Raw genomic sequence first — 20,416 nt, 5'->3', positions numbered from 1 at the left:
AGTGATGTTGATGGACTGTGGGACAAAATATGCTAACCTCACAGACTTTCTTAGTGGTCAAAGGGCCTTAACAAAAGTATGGATACAGTCATCCGGAGTGCAATGGGGATGTGGCCATTTAGCGTGGAGGTGGAATCAAAGGCTGAGCTAAAAAGAACAAATTATTCGGTGACTATTTTTTGATGTTTTAATCTTTCACTATCAGGTAACTGCTCATACAAGTTTTTCAAGTTTTTATTTATTTATGTTTTGGAACTCATAACAGAGGTCCACGTAAAATCACCAAACATTAGAATTTATACAATTATAACAAATGAGCATTTTGAGAGAACCAACTAATATATATCTAAAAAAACGTTTTAAAAAAGTTAAAGATTTTACAACAAAACCTCTCATTAGGCAGATTACAAATAGCATCTAAGAAGCAGGGGCAGACAAGATACTTAGTCTTAAACAAATAGGTCTCAACCATTTAAGACAATGTTGTTTTTGAGCCGGACATACAAATAATACATGCTTAACATCCTGATTTGGGTTATTAGAATTTATACAATTATAACAAATGAGCATTTTGAGAGAACCAACTAATATATATCTAAAAAACATTTAGAAAAATTAAAGATTTTACAACAAAACCTCTCATTAGGCGGATTACAAATAGCATCTAAGAAAGCAGGGGCAGACAAGATACTTAGTCTTAAACAAATAGGTCTCAACCATTTAAGACGATGTTGTTTTAAAGCCGGACATACAAATAATACATGCTTAACATCCTGATTTGGGTTATTACAAAAATTGCACATTACTGATGAGCCATATCATCTTGACAATAGATTATTTAAAGGGAGTAGGTCCTGCCTCAAATGGAACATAAAACGATGTACCCCATGGAGAGATTCCAGGAGACATAAGGTTGAATAGTCCTAATTTGACAGGAATTAATGACTGGTAGGGGACCTCTTTTTGCAATGAGAGCCTCCCTATCCATTACAAAACTTAGTTTCCATGAAGCCAGTTTTAGGGTGGATTTTAACTGGTATGCGGATAAAGAAAAAAGAGTCGATTCATTTAATTTCAAGAGATCAGCTGCTAATCTAAAATTCTTTATAATTAAGGAGTACTCTTTTAGAGTTCCATGAAGTTCTTTTTGAATCAAATATCTTAAAGTACCCGGTTCTCCCTTTGCCAGACTGGAAACCCACCGTACTACCGCAGCAAGGCCCTGTACCCAGGCACTACGTAGGCCAAATTCCAGCCTAAGAGCTGCTACACTACAAGCGGTATTAACCGTGGACAAATTCCGTAAAATGTTCCCTTCCGTGGTGTTCAGAAAACCCCAGTTCCCCATTTCAAGTAGTTCGATACCATATAGTAGGGAGGCCGGGACTTTAGCTCTAAAGACCTCCAATAAATAAGCAAAATGTCTCTGGCCAGTAGATCTATAAAGGGTGTTTAAACCCTTCCCATGAGCCATTCCCTTCCGAATATTGTTTGCTATGGGCCTTGTCACTTAACGTACTGGAAATTATTTTCCCTAGGAAAACATAGGATTGAACCACTTCTAACCCGTGACCCCCTATATTCCAGGAGAAACTCCCATATTTTGGCTTTTTCCTTCCTACAATACACATAACTTTGCTCTTAGACACATGTATCCTCAAATGGTGTGTCTCTGCAAATCCATGGAGTGCTTGCAGGCGATTATTCAACCCACTAGGCGTAAAGTCCAAAATTAATATATCATCTGCGTATAACAGACATACAATTGGTTTGCCCCCCAGTATGGGGCAATACCATCACTTGACGATAAGCTCTGGGGAAGATCTGATAGATATAAGGAAAATAGTAGTGGGGCCAACAGGCAGCCTGGTCTCAACCCATTGACGGACGGGATAGCTTGAGAGAGGCCTCTTTCCCCTCCCAAGAGCACTCTACACCTTGTATCGGAATGAAGCTCCAGGACCAAGTCCAAGAGCTCAGCTGGCATGCCAAGGTCCGATAGTTTTCTCCACAGCAGAGGACGATCAACTTTGTCAAACGCTGTGGAGAAGTCTATAAAGGCAGCATAAATTCTCCCTCCCCGGATCCGGATGTATTTCTCTGATAAAACTTGCAGAGCAGTCAAATTGTCCATGGTGCCATGCCTTTGCCGAAACCCCGTCTGCTCGAGGGGCAATATATTATTCTCCACTACCCAATAATTAATCAACTGAAAAAGGCATTTAGCAAAAACTTTGCCAATAGAGTCCGAAAGGACAATTTGACGGTAATTTTGAGGAGCATTTCTGTCTCCCTTCTTAAACAGGGGGGACCAGTATGCTCCCCTTCCAGGAGGGAAGAATTATTTTGTGCAAAAAACAAAACTTAAACACAGGGAAGAGAATCTTACTCCAGAGGACACTATTTTGTTTTAAAACAGAAATAGGTAGCTCGTCCGGGCCCATAGCTCCCAAGGAACGCATACCTTTAATAGCCAATTCAATAACCCTTTCGGAAGGCGGGTCAAGGCCGGAATTATTCTCTTTCGTTCTATCGCAAACGACTACCATTCCATTTCCGGCATACAAATTCAAGATGTAATCTACCCAAATTCGTTCTTCAATCGGGACTGGTAAGGATCTAGATCTTACACCACAACCTTCCCCGATGAGCGACCAGAATAATCTAGCTTGGCCATTAAAGGCAGCCTTCCGCAGTTTAATCCATACTGTGTCCTCATTTTCCTTTTTTAATTTGATTTTCACCCTTCTCCTCCTCCTTTTTAATAAAGCCAATCTATGATATCTTAAAGGACAATGACTCAAATACTGTTCCCTTACAAGTTTATTTATTTCTAAATTAAGCAACCGAAGCAAACTAGGAAGTTTTTTAATTTGTTCTTTTTTTAACGTTTTTTTTGCAACCAATAACACCTTGCTCAAGAAATCAGCAAAGCATATTAACTCAGAACCCTTCCAATTGGTCAGATCATTCACTGTGACCTCTAGGAGGCTCTCAATACCCCTAATTGCCTAAATATTCAAAAAACATCTTCCGGTTTGAACTCTGAAGCTGACCAGATTACTGTCCAAGGACCAGTAAACCGTGGGAGGTGGATTTACATCTATGGAGAGTGTTATTTTTTTATGGTCACTATAAGCTGTATGAGTGACCATGAGGTCTTTCAGAAGGGAAAATGAGGAAATATCCACCAACACGTCATCTAAAATAGAATCGCTGTTATTAGACTTATGCGTAAAATTTGCAGGAGTATCGGAGGAAAGCCTTCCATTTACTATGATTCCATAAATTTCAGACAGTTCTTCAAGAAGCATTTTCCCTCTCTTAGTTGTCTTAATATTCCCAGGAAAAAAGGTTTGGGGAATCTGTAAAGATTCCTTTTTATGTTTATTTCGAAAAATCTCCAAACTAGAGTTAGAGATTTTACAGTTAAAATCCCCTAATAAAATTATATGGGGGATCGTTATCCAAAATTTTCTTAATGTAAGAAAAAACCCTTTTTAAGGTTTCATTATAACAGGCATCGGGATGGATATAAACGTTTATCAGAACAATAGGTTTGCTTTCAGAGTTAACACAGTTAAACAACGTAACTGCCTGAAAAAGGTTACTAGAATCTAAAAAATGGTTAAAATTCCATTTTATCTTAGTAGACAAGAGGCATTCTATTCCCCCCTTCGCATGACCTCTCCTTGAAGGAGTAGCTCTACCTTCCAAAGCGAAATAATCCTTTCCCACAGATAATTTCTCTACGCACCAAGGGCCCGATGTAGGTAAATCTTTTTTGCCACTTCTTAAATACCGATTCATACCGAATCGGTATTTAAGAAGTGGTAAAAAAGAGGAGGGCAGATGTAGGTAATTGTATTTTTACAATTAACGAATCGGAAGGAATCGGTATTTACCGATTCGGTAAATACCGAATCGGTAATGCCCATTGATTCCTACGGGCATTGAAGCCCATAGGAATCAATGGCCATTACCGAATCGGTATTTACCGAATCGGTAAATACCGATTTTTGCAAGGGTGCAGGGGGTGTCACTTTGACACCCTCTGGCACCCCAATTACAGGCATGTGTGCCATGTGGCACACAGACATGCCCCTGTGTGTCACATGGCACAGGTGTGCATGCACAGATGTGCATGCACACCTGGATTCGGTATTTCACCACCCAATTGGATTGGGTGGTAAAATACCGAATCTAAAAGGCCTGTAGCACTGGAAACAGTGCTACCTACATCAGGAATTTTCCGAATCGGAAAAATTACCGATTTGGTATTTTACAGAATCGGTAAATTTACCGATTCGGTAAATTTACAGATTCTGTAAAATATAGCCCCTACATCTCAATGTCCCATTTACCGGTCGGTAACGGCCGAATACGGCCGTTACCGACTGGTAATGGCCACCTACATCGGGCCCCAAGTTTCTTGGAGACATATTACACTAACCTCTAATGTGAGTAGGAATTGTAATTTTTCAGGGCTATTTCTTATTCCTGCAGCATTCCAGGATAAAATCCTGAGATCTTTGTTAAAAGTATGGTTGAGGCTGGGAATTATTGGTAGATTTACTCGAGAGGACGCCAGGCAACCAATTCCATTGACGCCACTCTTCTGCTACAACACTTTGAGAATAGGAGAGAGGGGGATTTAAATATGTCACGTGCCGCACATTTTTAGCAATACTGATTTTTAGGTCTTCAAATTCAGAGGGATAGACCTTATTTCCAACGGCTGCCTGTGAAGACAAAGGCTTGCCAATTAATCTATCAAATTGAGGTTTTACCAAGAAAGGCATAACATCAATCCCTCTACACTGAAAGCTTTCAGATTTTTCAAGAATGAGATTAACAATAAGTTTTGAGTACAATCTTACTCTAGTTAGAGTCCCAAAGTCAGTTTTCAAAATTTTTACTAAGTCTATATCATTTGATTGCAACAATTTCAAGCTTTCCGTCTCCTGAAAACATTTAAGAAGCATGGATCTATTTAAAATAAAATCAGAATCAAACAGCGGAAAAAAATCTAAAATAAGAGTATCGATATTTTCCTCCTCAGTTAACTCAGTTGGCCTTATTGCGTCCATTTCCCCTCCCGCAAAGACAGGAAATGACTCTGCGAGAGGGTTAAGAACGGTCAACACTTGGCCAACAGGTTTCATCAACTCCACAGAGAAAACAATATTAGCAAACCCCCCAAGTGCTGGACAAATAGAACCTAATGAGGACTGAGGAGGGGTAGGAGGAAAGGCATTTTGGAGGCGTGGGGATGCAACTCCCTTATCTAGTAAGACCTGCGTCTCATGAGGAGATTTATCCTCCCGAATGTCCTCATGAGTATTATTAACTGTAATATTCTGTTGGTCTTCAAAAATAATTTCCCTCCGCCTCTTTTTCGCAAATCTGCGTGACGGTTTCCTCCTTTTCCCACCATTCTTTTTTGAATTCCCTATCTTTCCCTTATCGGATGACGCCGGTACCTCCTCTTTTCCATCTTTTACCAAAGGATTAAAAATAGGGAATAAATCTTGACCTGTTCCTTTTCCCAGGTCAGCCATAGATTCAATTTCTAATTCTACTTCCGCAACACAATTAGTTCTAGGAGCTTTCAGAAGAATTATAGGAGAATTCTTCTGAGATACGACTACCTTCTTTTTATCTATAGACAAAAGATTCTCCACTAAGCCGATTTGGTCCGAGTCAACAATCTCATTCTCTTCCGACGTAACCTTCAGAGCGTCAGACTCAGATTGGGAAGTCGCCAAATAAGAACTAAGATCCTTCCCCCGCTTACTATTCGGAAGAACCTTCAATATTTGGGTCACGGTTTCCAAAACACAATCGGAACCGCCAACAAATTTTTCTAAAAGAGTAAGAATAGAGGAGAGCAAGTGCTCAAGAGATAACAAAGTGTCGGAAACAGGTTTATCATACCTAGCAGACCTATTAAGATCAATATTAGATATATTAAGCTGCGGACTCGAAGAAATATTTGACTGAGACAAGATGAGATGGGAATTGTTAGAAGGCGTACTGCTATATAATAGAAGCCCTGTTGGAGCAGATACTGCCGGGGTTTTTATTGGATCTAACGTCCTACCAATTTCATCCTCTATATACCTTTTACAGAGATCCATGGCTATATCAGGAAAAAGGGAATCAATATTTTGTGCTGCCCCCTGCGATGAGGTGCCAGAAGCATCTTTTAAAGGAATTGGGGAATCGCCAGAGTTAGGCATTTGGTTATGTACCATAACATCTACTGTTTTATGACTAGGTGCAGATAATCCATGAGGGGGCAAAAGACCAAGTTTATTTGTGATGTATACAATTAGCGGAGATGGAGTACAGATTTTAGATGGTACAAACGCACCCCCTAACCCTTCTAAAGGGGGGCCAACATTCTCTTCCCCCGTAGTCACAGCAATAGGAAGTTTATTATACCTATTCTCTGAGAGTTGACCCTCATCGTCTCCAACCTTTAGATTATCATTTAACATAGGCCCCCCTGTAAGGACTTTATCCTTGCCCCTTTCCCATAGGCTGAATAACTGAGATTTCCCCTTTAATAGAGAAGCCTGACCATCCTTGTTTCGTAATGGATTAGATTTAGTTTTGGAACAAGACCTGCCTACCAAAAGTCTCCCAGACCTCAATTTCGTAGCAGTCATAGAGTATTTTAGTTTATCAGAAAAAGTGGCTTGTAGTCCCAAAGAGAGGATTTTATAGGAAACAACAGTCAATGATCAATAACTATATTACCATAGGCAGACCCACATACAATTTTAAAATAAATACGGTGAAAGAGTAATAATATAAGAGTATACTTAAAAATTTAACAGAAAAAACCCAGCACCAGCCTTTTCAGCCTCTGAGGGCCTCAGAGGGCCCGCCCTTTGCCCGGGCTTCGTCCGGCCCTCGTCCCGCAAGCGTCCCGCTACGCGTGAGTAATAACCACTAATTTAATAGTCTGAGCTGAAGAGAGGGGCGGGAAGAGGAGCAGCTGCGGGCGATCAGCACCGCGCACAGGAGCCTGGACCTCGCAGTCCCGCCTTAGGCTGGTGATGGTTAGCTGTCAGCTTGAGCACAAAATCCACAACAGGATATGCAGCAATGTCCACGACCCCTCACCAATCAGGGGACGAGAGGCACCCACGAAGCAGGGGCAGCGAGATGTAGCGCAGTGGACAGCAAAAATGAAAGGCTCCACCAAAGATTGCAACAGAGCCGGAGTATCGCGGCAAGGAGACACAGGTAACAGCACTAGAAATTCACCAGTGCGACGATTTCCACCAAGTTTATAATCCAAGGGAGGGGTGGGAAGAGGAGCAGCTGCGGGCGATCAGCGCCGTGCACAGGAGCCTGGACCACGCAGTCCCGCCTTAGGCTGGTGATGGTTAGCTGTCAGCTTGAGCACAAAGTCCACAACAGGATATGCAGCAATGTCCACGACCCCACACCAATCAGGTGACGAGCGGCCCACGCGAAGCGGGGGCCTGTGATGTCGCGCAGTGGACAGAGAAAATGAAAGGCTCCACCAAAGATTGCAACAGAGCCGGAGTATCGCGGCAAGGAGGCACAGGTAACAGCACTAGAAATTCCTCAATAATAATGCACACCTTAAAAAAGAGTAAATGCAAGTAAAAAAACTAAAAAAGAGAAAAACTGTAGTTTATGTCATGAAACTTTCTTGGTTAATGCGCTCACTAAAGAAGTATCTGTGTGCAACCAGAAGCCCATAGAACTAAATTCTCTTTGGTTCAGCAGAGAAGAGTGACTTGTGTATTTTTAGTGATAGGAGTGTGGAATGCAGCACACATAAAAAAAAAGGGAAAAATGAGGAACAATTAAAAATGTCTCCTTGTTACGCCTGCTCTGCGGAGGTGTAAGGTATTGGCGCTGACCCAGGTTTACGGGTTTTTGTGAACCTGGGATAGTGTCAAAGTCCTTGGGTGTTGCATGGGAGCACCCACTTCGACACCCATGGAATGCCTCATTGACACAGAGTAAAGCAAGGCAGTGCTTTGTGCTGCCTCGTTCAATTTCTGTGATGCCGTGCAAAGCCATGTAGGGTGACTTTGTGTCACCTCATAGATATGATTGAGGGGCTTGTGCCACGAGTATGTCAAAAAAGTGACCCTCCGGTGGCGCATGCCTCTAGTAAATGTGGCCCTTGGTGTTTCTGGAAACATCCTCATGCATATATGTTGGAGTTTATAGGGTATACCACATGTCAAGACTTGTTTCCATTTCTCAATACTTGGAGCTGCTTGGCTCTTTCAGTTTTGGGCACTGTCTTTTTCAGCAATTACCAATCTTATTCTTAACAAAGCCTTTTTAGATTTCGCCTGCACAGCACTTGCGCTGTGCTTGTGAAATCTATTGTATTTATTATATCCTAAAAGGGGCTTACATCCCTCCTTCAGTTCTTATTCACTTCTCATTTGTCCATTGGCTTGTCATATTCGTTTTCCTTTGTTTCTATTGGTTGAGCTTTGCATTTCCCCTTTTTTTTGTTGTGTTTCTCTTATCAGTATCCCAAAGCTTAATTGCTGGCTAATGTTTCATGGTCTCTCTTCACATTGTTAGTGTTGTTGTAAACATACTTCAATATCCCACAGCTACAGCCCAGTGCCTAGGTTCTTTCCCTTGCCATATAAGCTTCTTCTAATGTGTTTAAATCTCAGTGGAAGAGTTACAGGGTAAGTTATCTGGTTTTTTTTCATTTTGCAATCTTTTTGTTCCTTGTGAAGACTGTTTTCCCCTAAAATGTTATGTGCTCTTTGGGCTCTGCTGTTCAGGGGTAACAAATGACCAGGACTGGGAATTAAAAGAAGTCCGGGAAAAATGTACTATCTGTCTTTCCATCCTTCCATTCTTTGCTTCTCTCCATCCCTTCCTTCTCCCCCTCTGAGCTCTAGGTAGTTATAGTTGGGACCAAAGTATCCATAGGAAAATCGTTTTTTCTCTTGCCAATAACTTTTCCGCTGCATGATGAATTTCCATTAAATTTTCAAAAGACTTCCGTTTTTGGTTCAGCTGCTGTGTTTAATGTTTCGGGGTGATCTGACGTTCAGGAGTGTGGAAAAAAGGGGGGTCCCAAAACGAGTTTTCCCTATGTTATGTCTCTGGATATGTTTACCTTTTTTAACCTGCCTACAGCCCGACCCGCTGAACACAATTGCACCAAATTTGGCAGAAAACTAGATGTTGGTCCGGAAGCTATGACTTGGTTTAAATCTGGTCAGTAGTTTCATAGATACTTAAGACTAAGAAATGTAGATTTCTGGGGATGCAAGTCCTTGCCGTGGACTCGTGAATCCTACATTTCAACGAGGAAGTGTTGGCAGCCATCTTGGGACTCTGATTGAAGCTGAATCCTACAATTAAAAAAATTAAGGATACAGGGTAAAGAAGGAATACCCTGACCCACAAGATTTGGTGATGTGGTCAATTTTACAGTAAATTTAGAGGTGGAAATGCGGATCAGCTGCACTGACAAGAGGGACTTGACCACAAGCCTCGGCAGTCTTCTCGGCCATTGCCACACAGGCACAGCCTACAACCTGTGCCCAGAGGCGCATACGTATGGCAGCTGGTCCCCGCAGCGTGGGAGCCCGTTACCAAGCTAGAGGGACAGGAGCACAAGCCCCGGCAGTCTTCCCGGCTGTTGCCACACCTGCACAGTCTACAGCCTCCGCCCGGAGGCGCATAATTATGGCGGCCAGGCCCCGCTGCGCAGAATGTGCACGGGCACGTCCAGAGAGCGCCTGGGCAAAGCCAGGGCCAAGGGCGGGCCCGTCCACCCCCTTGAAGCCTGGAAGAGGCTGGGCTGGCCCGTTGGAGCCCAGAATAGGCTAGGCTGCCCCCCAACCTCTTTCCATCGGCTGCAGTTTTGAAGCACGCCGCTGGCGTTCCAGGTTAGTCATGTGAAAGAAAAAGGCAACCTTAACATCTTTCGCAGGGATTACCATGTCTGCTATTGGTACTTTATTGATTAATGCAACAAACGCAATAACACAGGAGATTACCATGGCAGAAAGAAGATTGTCTTCTGGAGAGGGGGGTTCTGTCTCTAACGGCTTGCAGCAGATTCCTACCAATGATATAGTGGACCATGATATCCAGGGCTTCCAAGAGCAAATCACGCCCCAAGTAATCACCCAGGCACCTTATATCGATCATCCAGGCCTATCTCAACAACTTAATAACAATGCGTCCACCACACCAAAAACCATTATGGCCAAAAGGAAAAGAGGAACCACGAAAGACCCTGCATTAATCAAACACAAGAAACCTAGAAAGACTATATTTAGTTAGCCCACCACAATGCCTGCTATGGCAGCTAATGAGACTTTATCGCAACATTATAATATAGACGATCTAACTCCGGAGATTACCTCAATATTACATCTTATTCTGTTACGTCTAACTTTCTTTAATTAAAAATCCAGGAAATTTTAGATAAGGTTTGTTTTACATCTAAAAATTACACTACAATGAGTCAGCCCTTTCAATGCCACATTTGTACCCCTATGACCGCACGGTTAGTATGTTATGTGCAGGTAGCCGATTTCGGGGTACAATAAAACCAAACCCGAGCATAAAAAACGGGCACCACACTAAGGGGAAAGCGGCATCCTCCACAGATGGATTGACTCCTAAAGCAGGTCCTGAAGGGCTATCCATACACACGTCGAAGACCACTTGTGTTCCCAATAGTTATGGGGCAAGGGTGCACAACCCAGACCCTTTAGGGCCAATAGTAATTCTACCATTAGCCAACGGACGCCTATTCCCCCAGAACACATGAGTGACGCTCATCCAAAAACTCTCAATTTACCTCCAGCCGCTTAACCCTTTGTTTTAATCTTGGCAAACGTTCCCATACTAAGGCCCATATTGCAAGAAACTATCATTTAACTCATGGACAAATAATCCCAAAGGTTATCAGCTTATAATTGTTTGGGACACTTAGCCCGGAACCATTTTATTATGGCAAGAAGAATACCCTGGGTTGGCCCATCTCCAAAACTGTACGAGGGCAATTGAACTGTTTTAAATGTTGACAACTTGCCGCTTGTAGCTGATCTACTATCTCATTTTCACGTGGTGCCCAAAGCCATGACCCAAATTCTCCTTGTACCACTTGGTTTTTTTTTACAATCCGCCACGCTACATACATCACATTGCTCCAAAGGCAGATATTACAGGAAGTAGGTCTGGATCTAACGTCAGCAATGGCCTCATAACTTTTGACAGATTTGCTCCCCTATCAAATCTTGACTCCTGTGATTGACTGGAGAGTGACAGTCGAAGGCTCTGCCAGATCGATCTTCCAGCTCCAAGGGTGTGTCCAAGGCTTCAGGAACACAATGTTATGAATGGGGAGGAAAGGATGGGCCCGACTTATGATACCTGTCCACCCAGTCTACAACAGGATGATATAATAGTTCCCCCCACCCCTTGCCGACCACACTGACTTACAGCCTCCCATCATGGAACATCACAGGCTTTAATATTAAAGGATGCAATGAAGAGTGGTTTAAAGTATTCTCTGACTATCAGATTATTTGCTTCCAAGAAACCTGAGAGACACATTCAAACTTTATGAACAGTTACTGCTCATTCAGCACACCAGCAGTACCTTCAGCTGGGGATGGAGCTAAGGGGGGCCTTCTGACTTTGCTAGCTAACACTCTTGTAATGAAAGTATTACACTTCTTAAACGCATCTCCTCACTTTCATATGCTAGTAATTAAAGGTTACGATACTTGGGACCTTTTGTTAATACATCTTTACAATAACAATTTTTCCAATCCTCAATCTGTATTAGAGAATTTAGGGATGACTGTAGTTTTTAATTCAATAGCATTAATGGGTCCCCTGCCTTCCTGGAAAACCTCAGTAATAATACCTATTTTGAAAAAAGGCGATGCCTCTACGCCACTCAACTATCGACCTATTTCCTCGCTAGACAGCACGGCTAAAATAATGGGCTGATTACTACTGAATTAGTTGAAACTTTGTGTGGCGGAGAAGAACATTCTCGCAGAAGTCCAGTATAGGTTCAGGCAGGCTAGGTGTACCATTGGTCAATGTCTTAATTTGTCGCTACTTGTTGCGAAGTACACCCTGGCAAAAAAAGGACAGTTACATGACCTTCATGGATCTGTTGAAGGCGTTTGACTGCGTGGTGCACAGCAGACTGTGTGATTTATCATGGAGGCCAATGAAGTGGAGGCTGCAATCACCAAATTTATTAGAGAGTCTTATATAGTTGCCTCTGTTTCGGTTCAATTTGGTAAAAGAGGGGAATGCACCAAACCTTTTAAAATTATTAAAATCTATTTAGATATATCAAGCTTTATTGCCACATATGGGGCAGCAATTTGGGGGATAGTAGACTGCGCACCCCTTCAAGCAGCAGAAGACAACTTAATTAAGTGGCTGCTAGCGGTCCCAACAGCTTGCAGCAACCTTGTTGCTCACAAGGAAGCTGATTTCCCCTATATTAGTGATGCTAATAAATTGGCTCCGCTTTCCTTGTGACTGTCAATTTGGGAAAGGAATAGCGTTGCACTAAACCAACGGATCCTGAAAGACATTATGGGCCAGATGTATGACCTGGTTTTAGCATGCACAAACAGGTTTTTGATCCATTTGCGCATGCAAAAACCTGCAGGGCCATGTACAGACCCTATTTAGCGAGTCACAATTTATTTCCGACTCGCTAAATAGGATTTGCGACTCGCTATTAGGAAGGGGCATTCCCTTCCTAATAGCAACCCCAAATGCCATGTATGACTTTTTGCGACCGCTATTGCGATCGCAAAACAATATCAGTTTACCATCCTTCACAGAAGGGTGGTAAACCACTTGCAAATGGAAAGGGGTCCCCAGGGGACCCCTTCCCCTTTGTGACTGGCTCTAAAAATATTTTTTAAGGGCAGGCAGTGGTTACAGGGACTACTACCTACCCTTAGAAAATTAACAAAAATGTTTCATTTTTCTATTTTTAAATGCATCCCATTTTCAGTTAAGGGAAATGGACTGCATTAACAAAAAAAACGGTTTTATTTAAAAGCAGTCTCAGACATGGAGGTCTGCTGAGCCAAGCAGGCCACCATACCTGGGAGAGTCAGCCATTCCCAATGGGGTCGCAACTGTGAGTGCCTCATGAATATGCATGAGGCATGCAATTTGCAACTCCAATAGGAATGACAATCAGTGGGGCAGACACTGTAGTAAATACCAATTTGCAAGTCGCAAATTGCGACTCGCTATTGCGTCGCAATTTGCGACTCGCATATTCCTTGGTCGTACATTTGGCCCCTTTGTCTCTAGATTACAGTCATAAAAACCTGTGGCTTTCATACGTAAAACACACCTTGGCATCACTGGGGCTAACGGAACTCTTTGACACTCCTAGACTTTGTGAAGGTTTCCCTAAATCAAGGTTAAAGGAAATATTTATGAAGAAAACTGCTTTTGATAGGTGGGACAGATGCAGAGGGAAAATCTCTGTTACGACCTACTATGGTCTACCACAATCACAGCCAGGGGCTCCACCGTATCATCCTTCTGTGGAAAACACCCAACACCACTTGATTTTAACTAGATTATGATTCAATTATATACCGATAATGCTGGGGTATCCATCAAATATTTTCTCAACCTAACAACTCCCCCCTTGCCCGTGTAATAATTCATCTCAATCAATCTTGCACATATTGTTCTTCTGCACTTTTTATACCAAAGATGGGAAACAATATATTATCCCTCTGATGAAAAAATGTAACTATCGTTCCCCAACATAGGCTCTTGCTACAGTACAACATGTTTTGCCTTACTATGGATTCCTTCCTACAAGCTATGTTAAGAAGTTGAAAGGCCAACAACGAACCACCCGAATGAAGTTACATTAGGGGCAGACTATGATGTTAACTGACTCTTGATTTGCACATTCATCTCTTGTATGCATGAACAAAGCAAATAATTTTTGTTTCTCGTGCAGAGTTCTTCAACCATGATTAAGAACTGGGTGAAGGTTTGTCGGTAGAAATGAATTCTGTTTTTACTACTGTCTTTTATGTGTCTTAATTTAACTGATCTAACATATGAAGCTCGGGCTAATGGTTTCATTCATTTGGAACATTTTTACTTTCTTTTTTATCATGTTTTCCTTGTAATTGTATTAGTAATTTGTGGTATGCAGTACCATTATATATATATAAAATGTTTTGTCTTTTGTACTTTTTATGCATTTAATCAAATGGAAAATAGAGAATGAATTGCATTGAAAAAAAAAGATGAACAGGCTCCAGCACGTCTCTTATAGGAAGCCCCCAGGTGAGTCAAATCCTTGGGGCAGTGTTTAAGATTTATGTGGGGGGTTCCCAAGCAGCATCCCCCATGCCCTGGGGACCACCCCATCCCTGGGTCAAACAATAATAAACCGATGCAAACTGGCCTGCATGCCCCCCACAGGCCTGTATTACCTCCTATGCAGGCATGGGAACCATCACCTTCCTGAGTTTTACATAAGGACAAAGCGGGGGACAGTGCAGACTCTCCCCCTGCAACTTTGAGGGCTGCCACCTCCCGGGGCTTTAAATTAGAAAAATGCGGGTGACCGCACTGACCCCCCTTCAGCCTCAGGCACCACCAACTCCATGAGGCAATTAGCATAGAAATACGGGGACGCATGCCCACCTGCAGCCCCGGGAATCACCACCTCCCCGGGGCAATTAACATAGAAATGTGGGAGACAGACCGGCACTCTCACACTACCAGAGATCGACAACTCCCCGGGCTCAAGTAATATAATGGAGGGGGTCAGTTGTAGATCCGGACCGCAGAGACCACCACCTCACCTGGGGCTAAAGTAAGGATTGGAGGGGGGAGTGCAGCCCCCCTCCTGGAGTGAAGGATGGCCCTGGGGACTGCCACACCCAGGGTGACTCCTGCTATGTCCCGGGGTGCTATTGCTAGGCGGGCGCATTACCACTTCGGCCAAGTCATAGCAAACAGAGCTCACTTTCAGCAAGTGAGAGCACAAACATTGCTCTTGCTTGCTCTTGCTTGCTGAAAGTGAGCTCAATTGCTTTGAAAGAGCTCCCTCTTTGTCAAAGCAATGCCTGCTCCTGGAAGAGGTGGGGAGCTGGCACGGATTGCAGCAGCCTTGAGGTTCCCCAGTGGTATCCATCATTGAATAGTGAGTGCAGAGGCCAGGTCCCAGAGGTTGGTGTCTCTGTGGCCAAAAACAGCTGGGTATGGGGGGCCACGTGGCCTTCCTCCTCTTATCCTTTTTTCTGAAAAAGCAAATTAATGAAAAGGCCATGGTCAGGGTATGGGCTTCCTGGGGCTGAAATCGGCCCAGGGAAGGAGGGCCATGCAGACCCCCTCCCCAGATTATCAATCACTCTGCAAACACACCTCCCGGCACATTGTTGGTTGGGGGATGAAGTCCCATGGGCTGCTAGAGGGAACTTGGGGGCCATTTACCCCTCTTGTTACCTCCTGTAAGTCCTACAGTGCAGGTTTGCTGAGAGGTTGTTGGAGGCCACCCCCCGCTTTCACCACCACTCTGCAAACACGACTCCTGGTGCACCGATAGTTGGGGGTTGAAGTCCCCTTGGCTCCCCAAGGTGCTTGGGGGCCAATTACCCCTCCTGTTACCTTCTATAAGTCCCACAGAGCACAATGCTGTCAGGACTTCAGAGGCCATACCCCCTGTCTCCACCACTCTGCAAATGCACCTCCTGGTGCACTACTGGTTGGGGGATGAGGTGCCCTTGGATGCTGAGGGACCTTGGAGGCCAAGAGGCCCTCCTGTTACCTCCAGTAAGTCTCTTACTGTGGGATTCCTGATAGATGGTTGGAGGTGCCGCCCCCTTTCCCCACAACTCTGCGACTACTAGTTCAAAAAACATAGAAATTCACTTAAAATACCCAAGGTTAAAGGGACGTTATAGTTAGGAAATAGAATTTAAAAACTTTAGAAATTCACTGACGAAAACAAAGGTTGCAGGGACATTATAGTATAAATTCAGTGGTTATATTTTCCTGAGCTAACTATAAGTTACGCCCCTGCAATGCACTGCTTATGACCTCACGTATTACATCATCATAACATGGTCGGTGACATCACTCATGACATCTCAAATTACATCACTGATGACATCAAAAGTCATATTGTCATTTGGGATGTCATCAGTTAGTTTTTTAAACTGCCACTTGAATTGTGGCAGATCTGTGAACCCCTGAAAAGAAAATGTGTTCTCCAGGGCTTGTTTCTACTTCAGTTCACTTGTGGTCCAGGTTTTAGGGGCAGATCTATATACGTATATTTGGGAGGGAGGTGTCACCGCCCCGGGGCAAGCCTGATATTTGTTAGGGAGGGGGGGCCACATGGACACCCTGCCTGGGCCCTTTTTGGCCCCAGAGGCCACCACCTCCCAGGGGCCAGGCCGAATACTATAAGAGGAAGGGGGACACAGACCTCCTCTGGGTTTCTTTACGGCCCCGGGACTCACCATATCTCAGGGGCGAAGCCGATTTTCTGAATATGGAGGGGGACATGTGGCCCCCCTTTTGTACCATTTTCAGATCCAAGGACCCCCACATCCCCAAGGTCAGACCATGCAAATGCAAAGGAGGTGGGCCGCTCCGTCTCCCTCAAGGAGCTGTTGATGGCCATGAGGAATGCCTTCTCACCATGTCCTGAGATGCCCAGCCTCGAAATATAGGTGTTTTCCTTTACTTGGGAGGAGCTTTTACATCTCCCACCAGGTGAGAGCAAACAGTAAATCTACTCCCAGCAGGAGGGAAGACGGAAACTGGTCCCGTCACTGTGAGCAGATTTTTCCGCTTCCCTGCCCACTGTCATGCATTTCTTGCTGCTCCCTGTGTGCGGGAGCATTGCCTGCTCTTGTTGGAGACAGGGAGCTGACAGGGACATAGCCTCCCTCCCCTTCCAGTAGGTTGCTGGGCCCTGGGTTATGGGGTCCTGGGAAGGTGGGATGAGGTGGGATGTGTATCCTCTTCGCCTTTTACTAATTGGCCAGGCCACGGGGGATGGTGTTCGCAGGGCAGAAATCGGCCTGGGTCAGAGGCCAAATCGCGCCCTTCCCCTTCAAGTAATTTGCTGGGCCCTTGGGGTATAGGATCTGTGGGGCCAAACTCGGCTTGAGGAGGGGTGCCACCCTACCCCCTCCCCTTACAGTAATTGTCCGGGTCTCTGGGAATGGAGTCCCTGAGCAAAATTTGGCGCAAGGAGGGGGGCAGTGTAGCGTGCCCCCACTCCTTGCATTAATTAGCTGGGCTCAGGGGAATGGGGCCCCTGGGGCTAAAATCAGCCCAAGGAGGGATGTTACACACCCCCCTTCCCCTTGCAGGCTGGGATGGGGTCCCCAGGGTTGTAATTGTCAAGGGGATGGGGGCTGCGTGCCTCCCTCCCATGTTGCCTACATATGGGGGTTTGGCCACAGAGCCTGACCACTTGGCAGGCCTAGCGACCAATGCCCCTATGAAGTATGGCCAAAGGCCATGCTAAGGGTGCAGGTTTGGGTGCCTGCGGGATGTTGGCTGCAGGCCCTGTAGCAGACCCACCTCCTCGCATGGCCAGCCAAAGATCTACGCGGAGCAGGGTTAGGTGCCTGCGGCAGGTTGACTGCCAGCATTGCAGTCAAGCCCAAAGTCCATGCGTGCCATTTGGTCCTAGTGCCTATAGGCCAGGCCCTGCAGCCAACCCCCACCGCACAGCGCCAATGATTGTGCATGACAGTGTTCGGATTAACGTAAGGTAATTAAGTATTACTTAGTGTTTAAAAAACATAGAAATTCATTGAAACAAACTAAGGTTAGAGGGACGTTATAGTTAGATCAGATTTTACATGCACAAATCCATAGAAACTCAAGAGCTATAGTTATACTTACCTCAAGAAACTGTAACTTGTGGCCTAAGGTAACTATAACTCGCTACTCACTGCTACATACCCCACATTTTACATTAGTTAAAGGGTACAGGCTTCAGCGGACAGGGTTAGAGTATCTAATACTTTCAATAACAAGAATTGGTCGGTGTTTTTTATTTGATCTATTAATTTTCAAATTGGAACCACAGAGTTCCAGAATGGTGGGTCAAATACATTCAGGCTTTTCACTATTGTGTTCTAATTTGCATTGTCTGAGCTTTTTAACGATATCACGTATTTACGGAAGAAATTTTGATCCAGTGATACAATGGCTTCCTTCTAATTCTTAGGAGTTGGTCTATAGTCCAGCTTAAAATCATTGATCAAAAAGCTTTTCCTCTTGGCAAATCTCTTTATTCTGGTTTCCACCATCCTCCATGAAAATCTTTCTGACTACAGCACCTGTGTTTGAGGTGCTTTCGCAGCAAGAAAACCGTATCTGTCTTATTGTCCCTGTAACACTGTTTGCCATAGTTGGCGCTGTTTATAATATAAAAATTGATCAAGTCAAATTTCTACTAAAGTCTCTATGGAAATCCATTGCCTAAGAAGGTCTATCTGCAAAGCAGATGCATGAACAAATGTAAAGCCTATTTCCTACGTAGGATGATTCAAAAACTCAATCTGCACTTGTACAAATTGCAATAACAGAGCACAATTCACATTTTTTAACCTGCAAACCAACCAACTAACACAAACCATGCACTTGGAGTGGAGAGGGACAGAATCATGGGTATAACATATCTTCCTTCATCCCTTATTCACAATTCTGAAATATGGCAAGAAAATTGGAAATCCCTGCAAACAAGTAAAAACGTGTTGTATTTTACAGATAACTCAATGCATCATGCACAGTTGTGGAAGTAATTACCAATACAGGGTCGACATCTGGAATGACAGAGAGGCATGAGACATATGCCCCGATTACAATGGTGGGGCTTAATTCCGATAGTGTGCAGATTGGAATTTCCATATATGTGGCAATCATCACACTCCTGCAGTTCCCTAGATATATTCCAGCACATATAACCTGCATACATTTATGGGGGTATAAGGCCTATAAAAAAGTTGAAATAGGCACATTTGGTGTGTTAAATACCAATTCCCTATGTTATAACTTATTTATAAATTACAAACTCAGAATAGGAGGCATTTACTTCTTGTGGTACACACCTCACCCTGGGATAATGATATTTACCAATATTTGCCTTATTTCTGCTAACTTTACATGCAGGCTTAGAGTAAAAAAGAGAATAGTACAGAGCTAAAGGGGGGGGTGGAGAAATATCTACGCATACACACCAAATAATGTCTCTGTATATTGCATTTTCTTTCTGTCATGATAAGCGATCAATCAGCGTATTTATTTATGGCATATGTATCCTGGCTCACAAAAGGCAAGTTAAAAAATAGAAAGAAATTGAAAACCTTCTATATTTGGAGAGGAGTTTTGATTTTCTATGGACACTTTTGTTGTCACAAAAATTACAAAGAAGTATAGAATTCGACGAGAAACATGGATTTCAAGAGGTACTGCAGTTAAAAAAAATAAAACATACATAATGTTTACTGAGTGGAAAATTGTGCATATGTAAATGTGGTGAAAATGTAATTCGCCACTTGTAACCTTTTAATTTTTTCTTACACGGAAATGTTAAGTTTTCACACACTGTTACCCAATCTCTTGCTCCCCATTTAAAAATATGGACGTTTTGGCTTGCAATTGTGTCTCTGACAAAGCATTACTCCTACCTTTGATAAAAACTAATTTGAGAATATTTTGAAGGCGAGAAGCTATCTACAAGAGGAATTTGCCTGTCCTCAATTGCAAAATTACTGGTGTTCCCCTAGATGATTTAGCCTGGTGTCTCACCCAGAGACTCCCATAATTCCATCTCAAATCTCAATTTTGTGAATACTATTTGGTATTTAGATTCGTGAGGAGATCACCTGAGTTATATTTATGTGCACAAAATATTTTGTGAAGCAAGATCATTTTAGACGATTGCTCCAAAGAATGCCTTTACAAACATGAGATTCCTATTACAAGAGTTCTTCACCTACCTGGCTTAAACAATTCATGCAGGTGCTCTAGAGGAAACCCAAACATGTCTTGCTTGTTAATAACAGTGTGTTCTGAAAAAAATGTGGTTAAAAAAAGTCTTGCATTGAATGGTTCCTGTTGGACGTCCTTCGAAGATAACAACATGTTGCTTCCTTGTAAATGTTAAAACCTTCAGATGACGTTTGCTAACTCACTCCTTTTTATAAGACATATTGCTCCTCAGGCATTAGTTGTGCTAACTGCAGACCCTGCTGATTTATGAAAAAAAGACTGTGGTTACAACATTATAGATGCAAAGTCACTGCAGTGCTCACCAAATAAAGTACTGCCACTGGAATGCCTCCTGGCAAGGTGAGACTGTTTTGAATGT

At 43.4% G+C, this 20,416-nt stretch overlaps 1 protein-coding gene across 1 annotated transcript in view; it reads right to left on the bottom strand.

Moving 5' to 3' along the window:
• Window positions 1-20,202, bottom strand: part of LOC144823553 (indolethylamine N-methyltransferase-like) — an 86,712-nt gene extending 66,510 nt beyond the window's left edge. Inside the window, exon 1 of the mRNA XM_078682167.1 lies at window positions 20,046-20,202. Coding sequence (XP_078538293.1) covers window positions 20,046-20,190 — 145 coding nt within the window. The 5' untranslated portion in view covers window positions 20,191-20,202. The remainder of the gene's footprint in view (window positions 1-20,045) is intronic.
• Between the last annotated feature and the right edge of the window lie 214 nt (window positions 20,203-20,416).

Source organism: Lissotriton helveticus, chromosome 3_1 (genome assembly GCF_964261635.1).
Source record: "Lissotriton helveticus chromosome 3_1, aLisHel1.1, whole genome shotgun sequence".
NCBI lineage: Eukaryota > Metazoa > Chordata > Amphibia > Caudata > Salamandridae > Lissotriton > Lissotriton helveticus.
The sequence above is the reverse complement of the archived record's forward strand: the minus strand, read 5'-3'. Positions and strand labels throughout refer to the sequence as shown.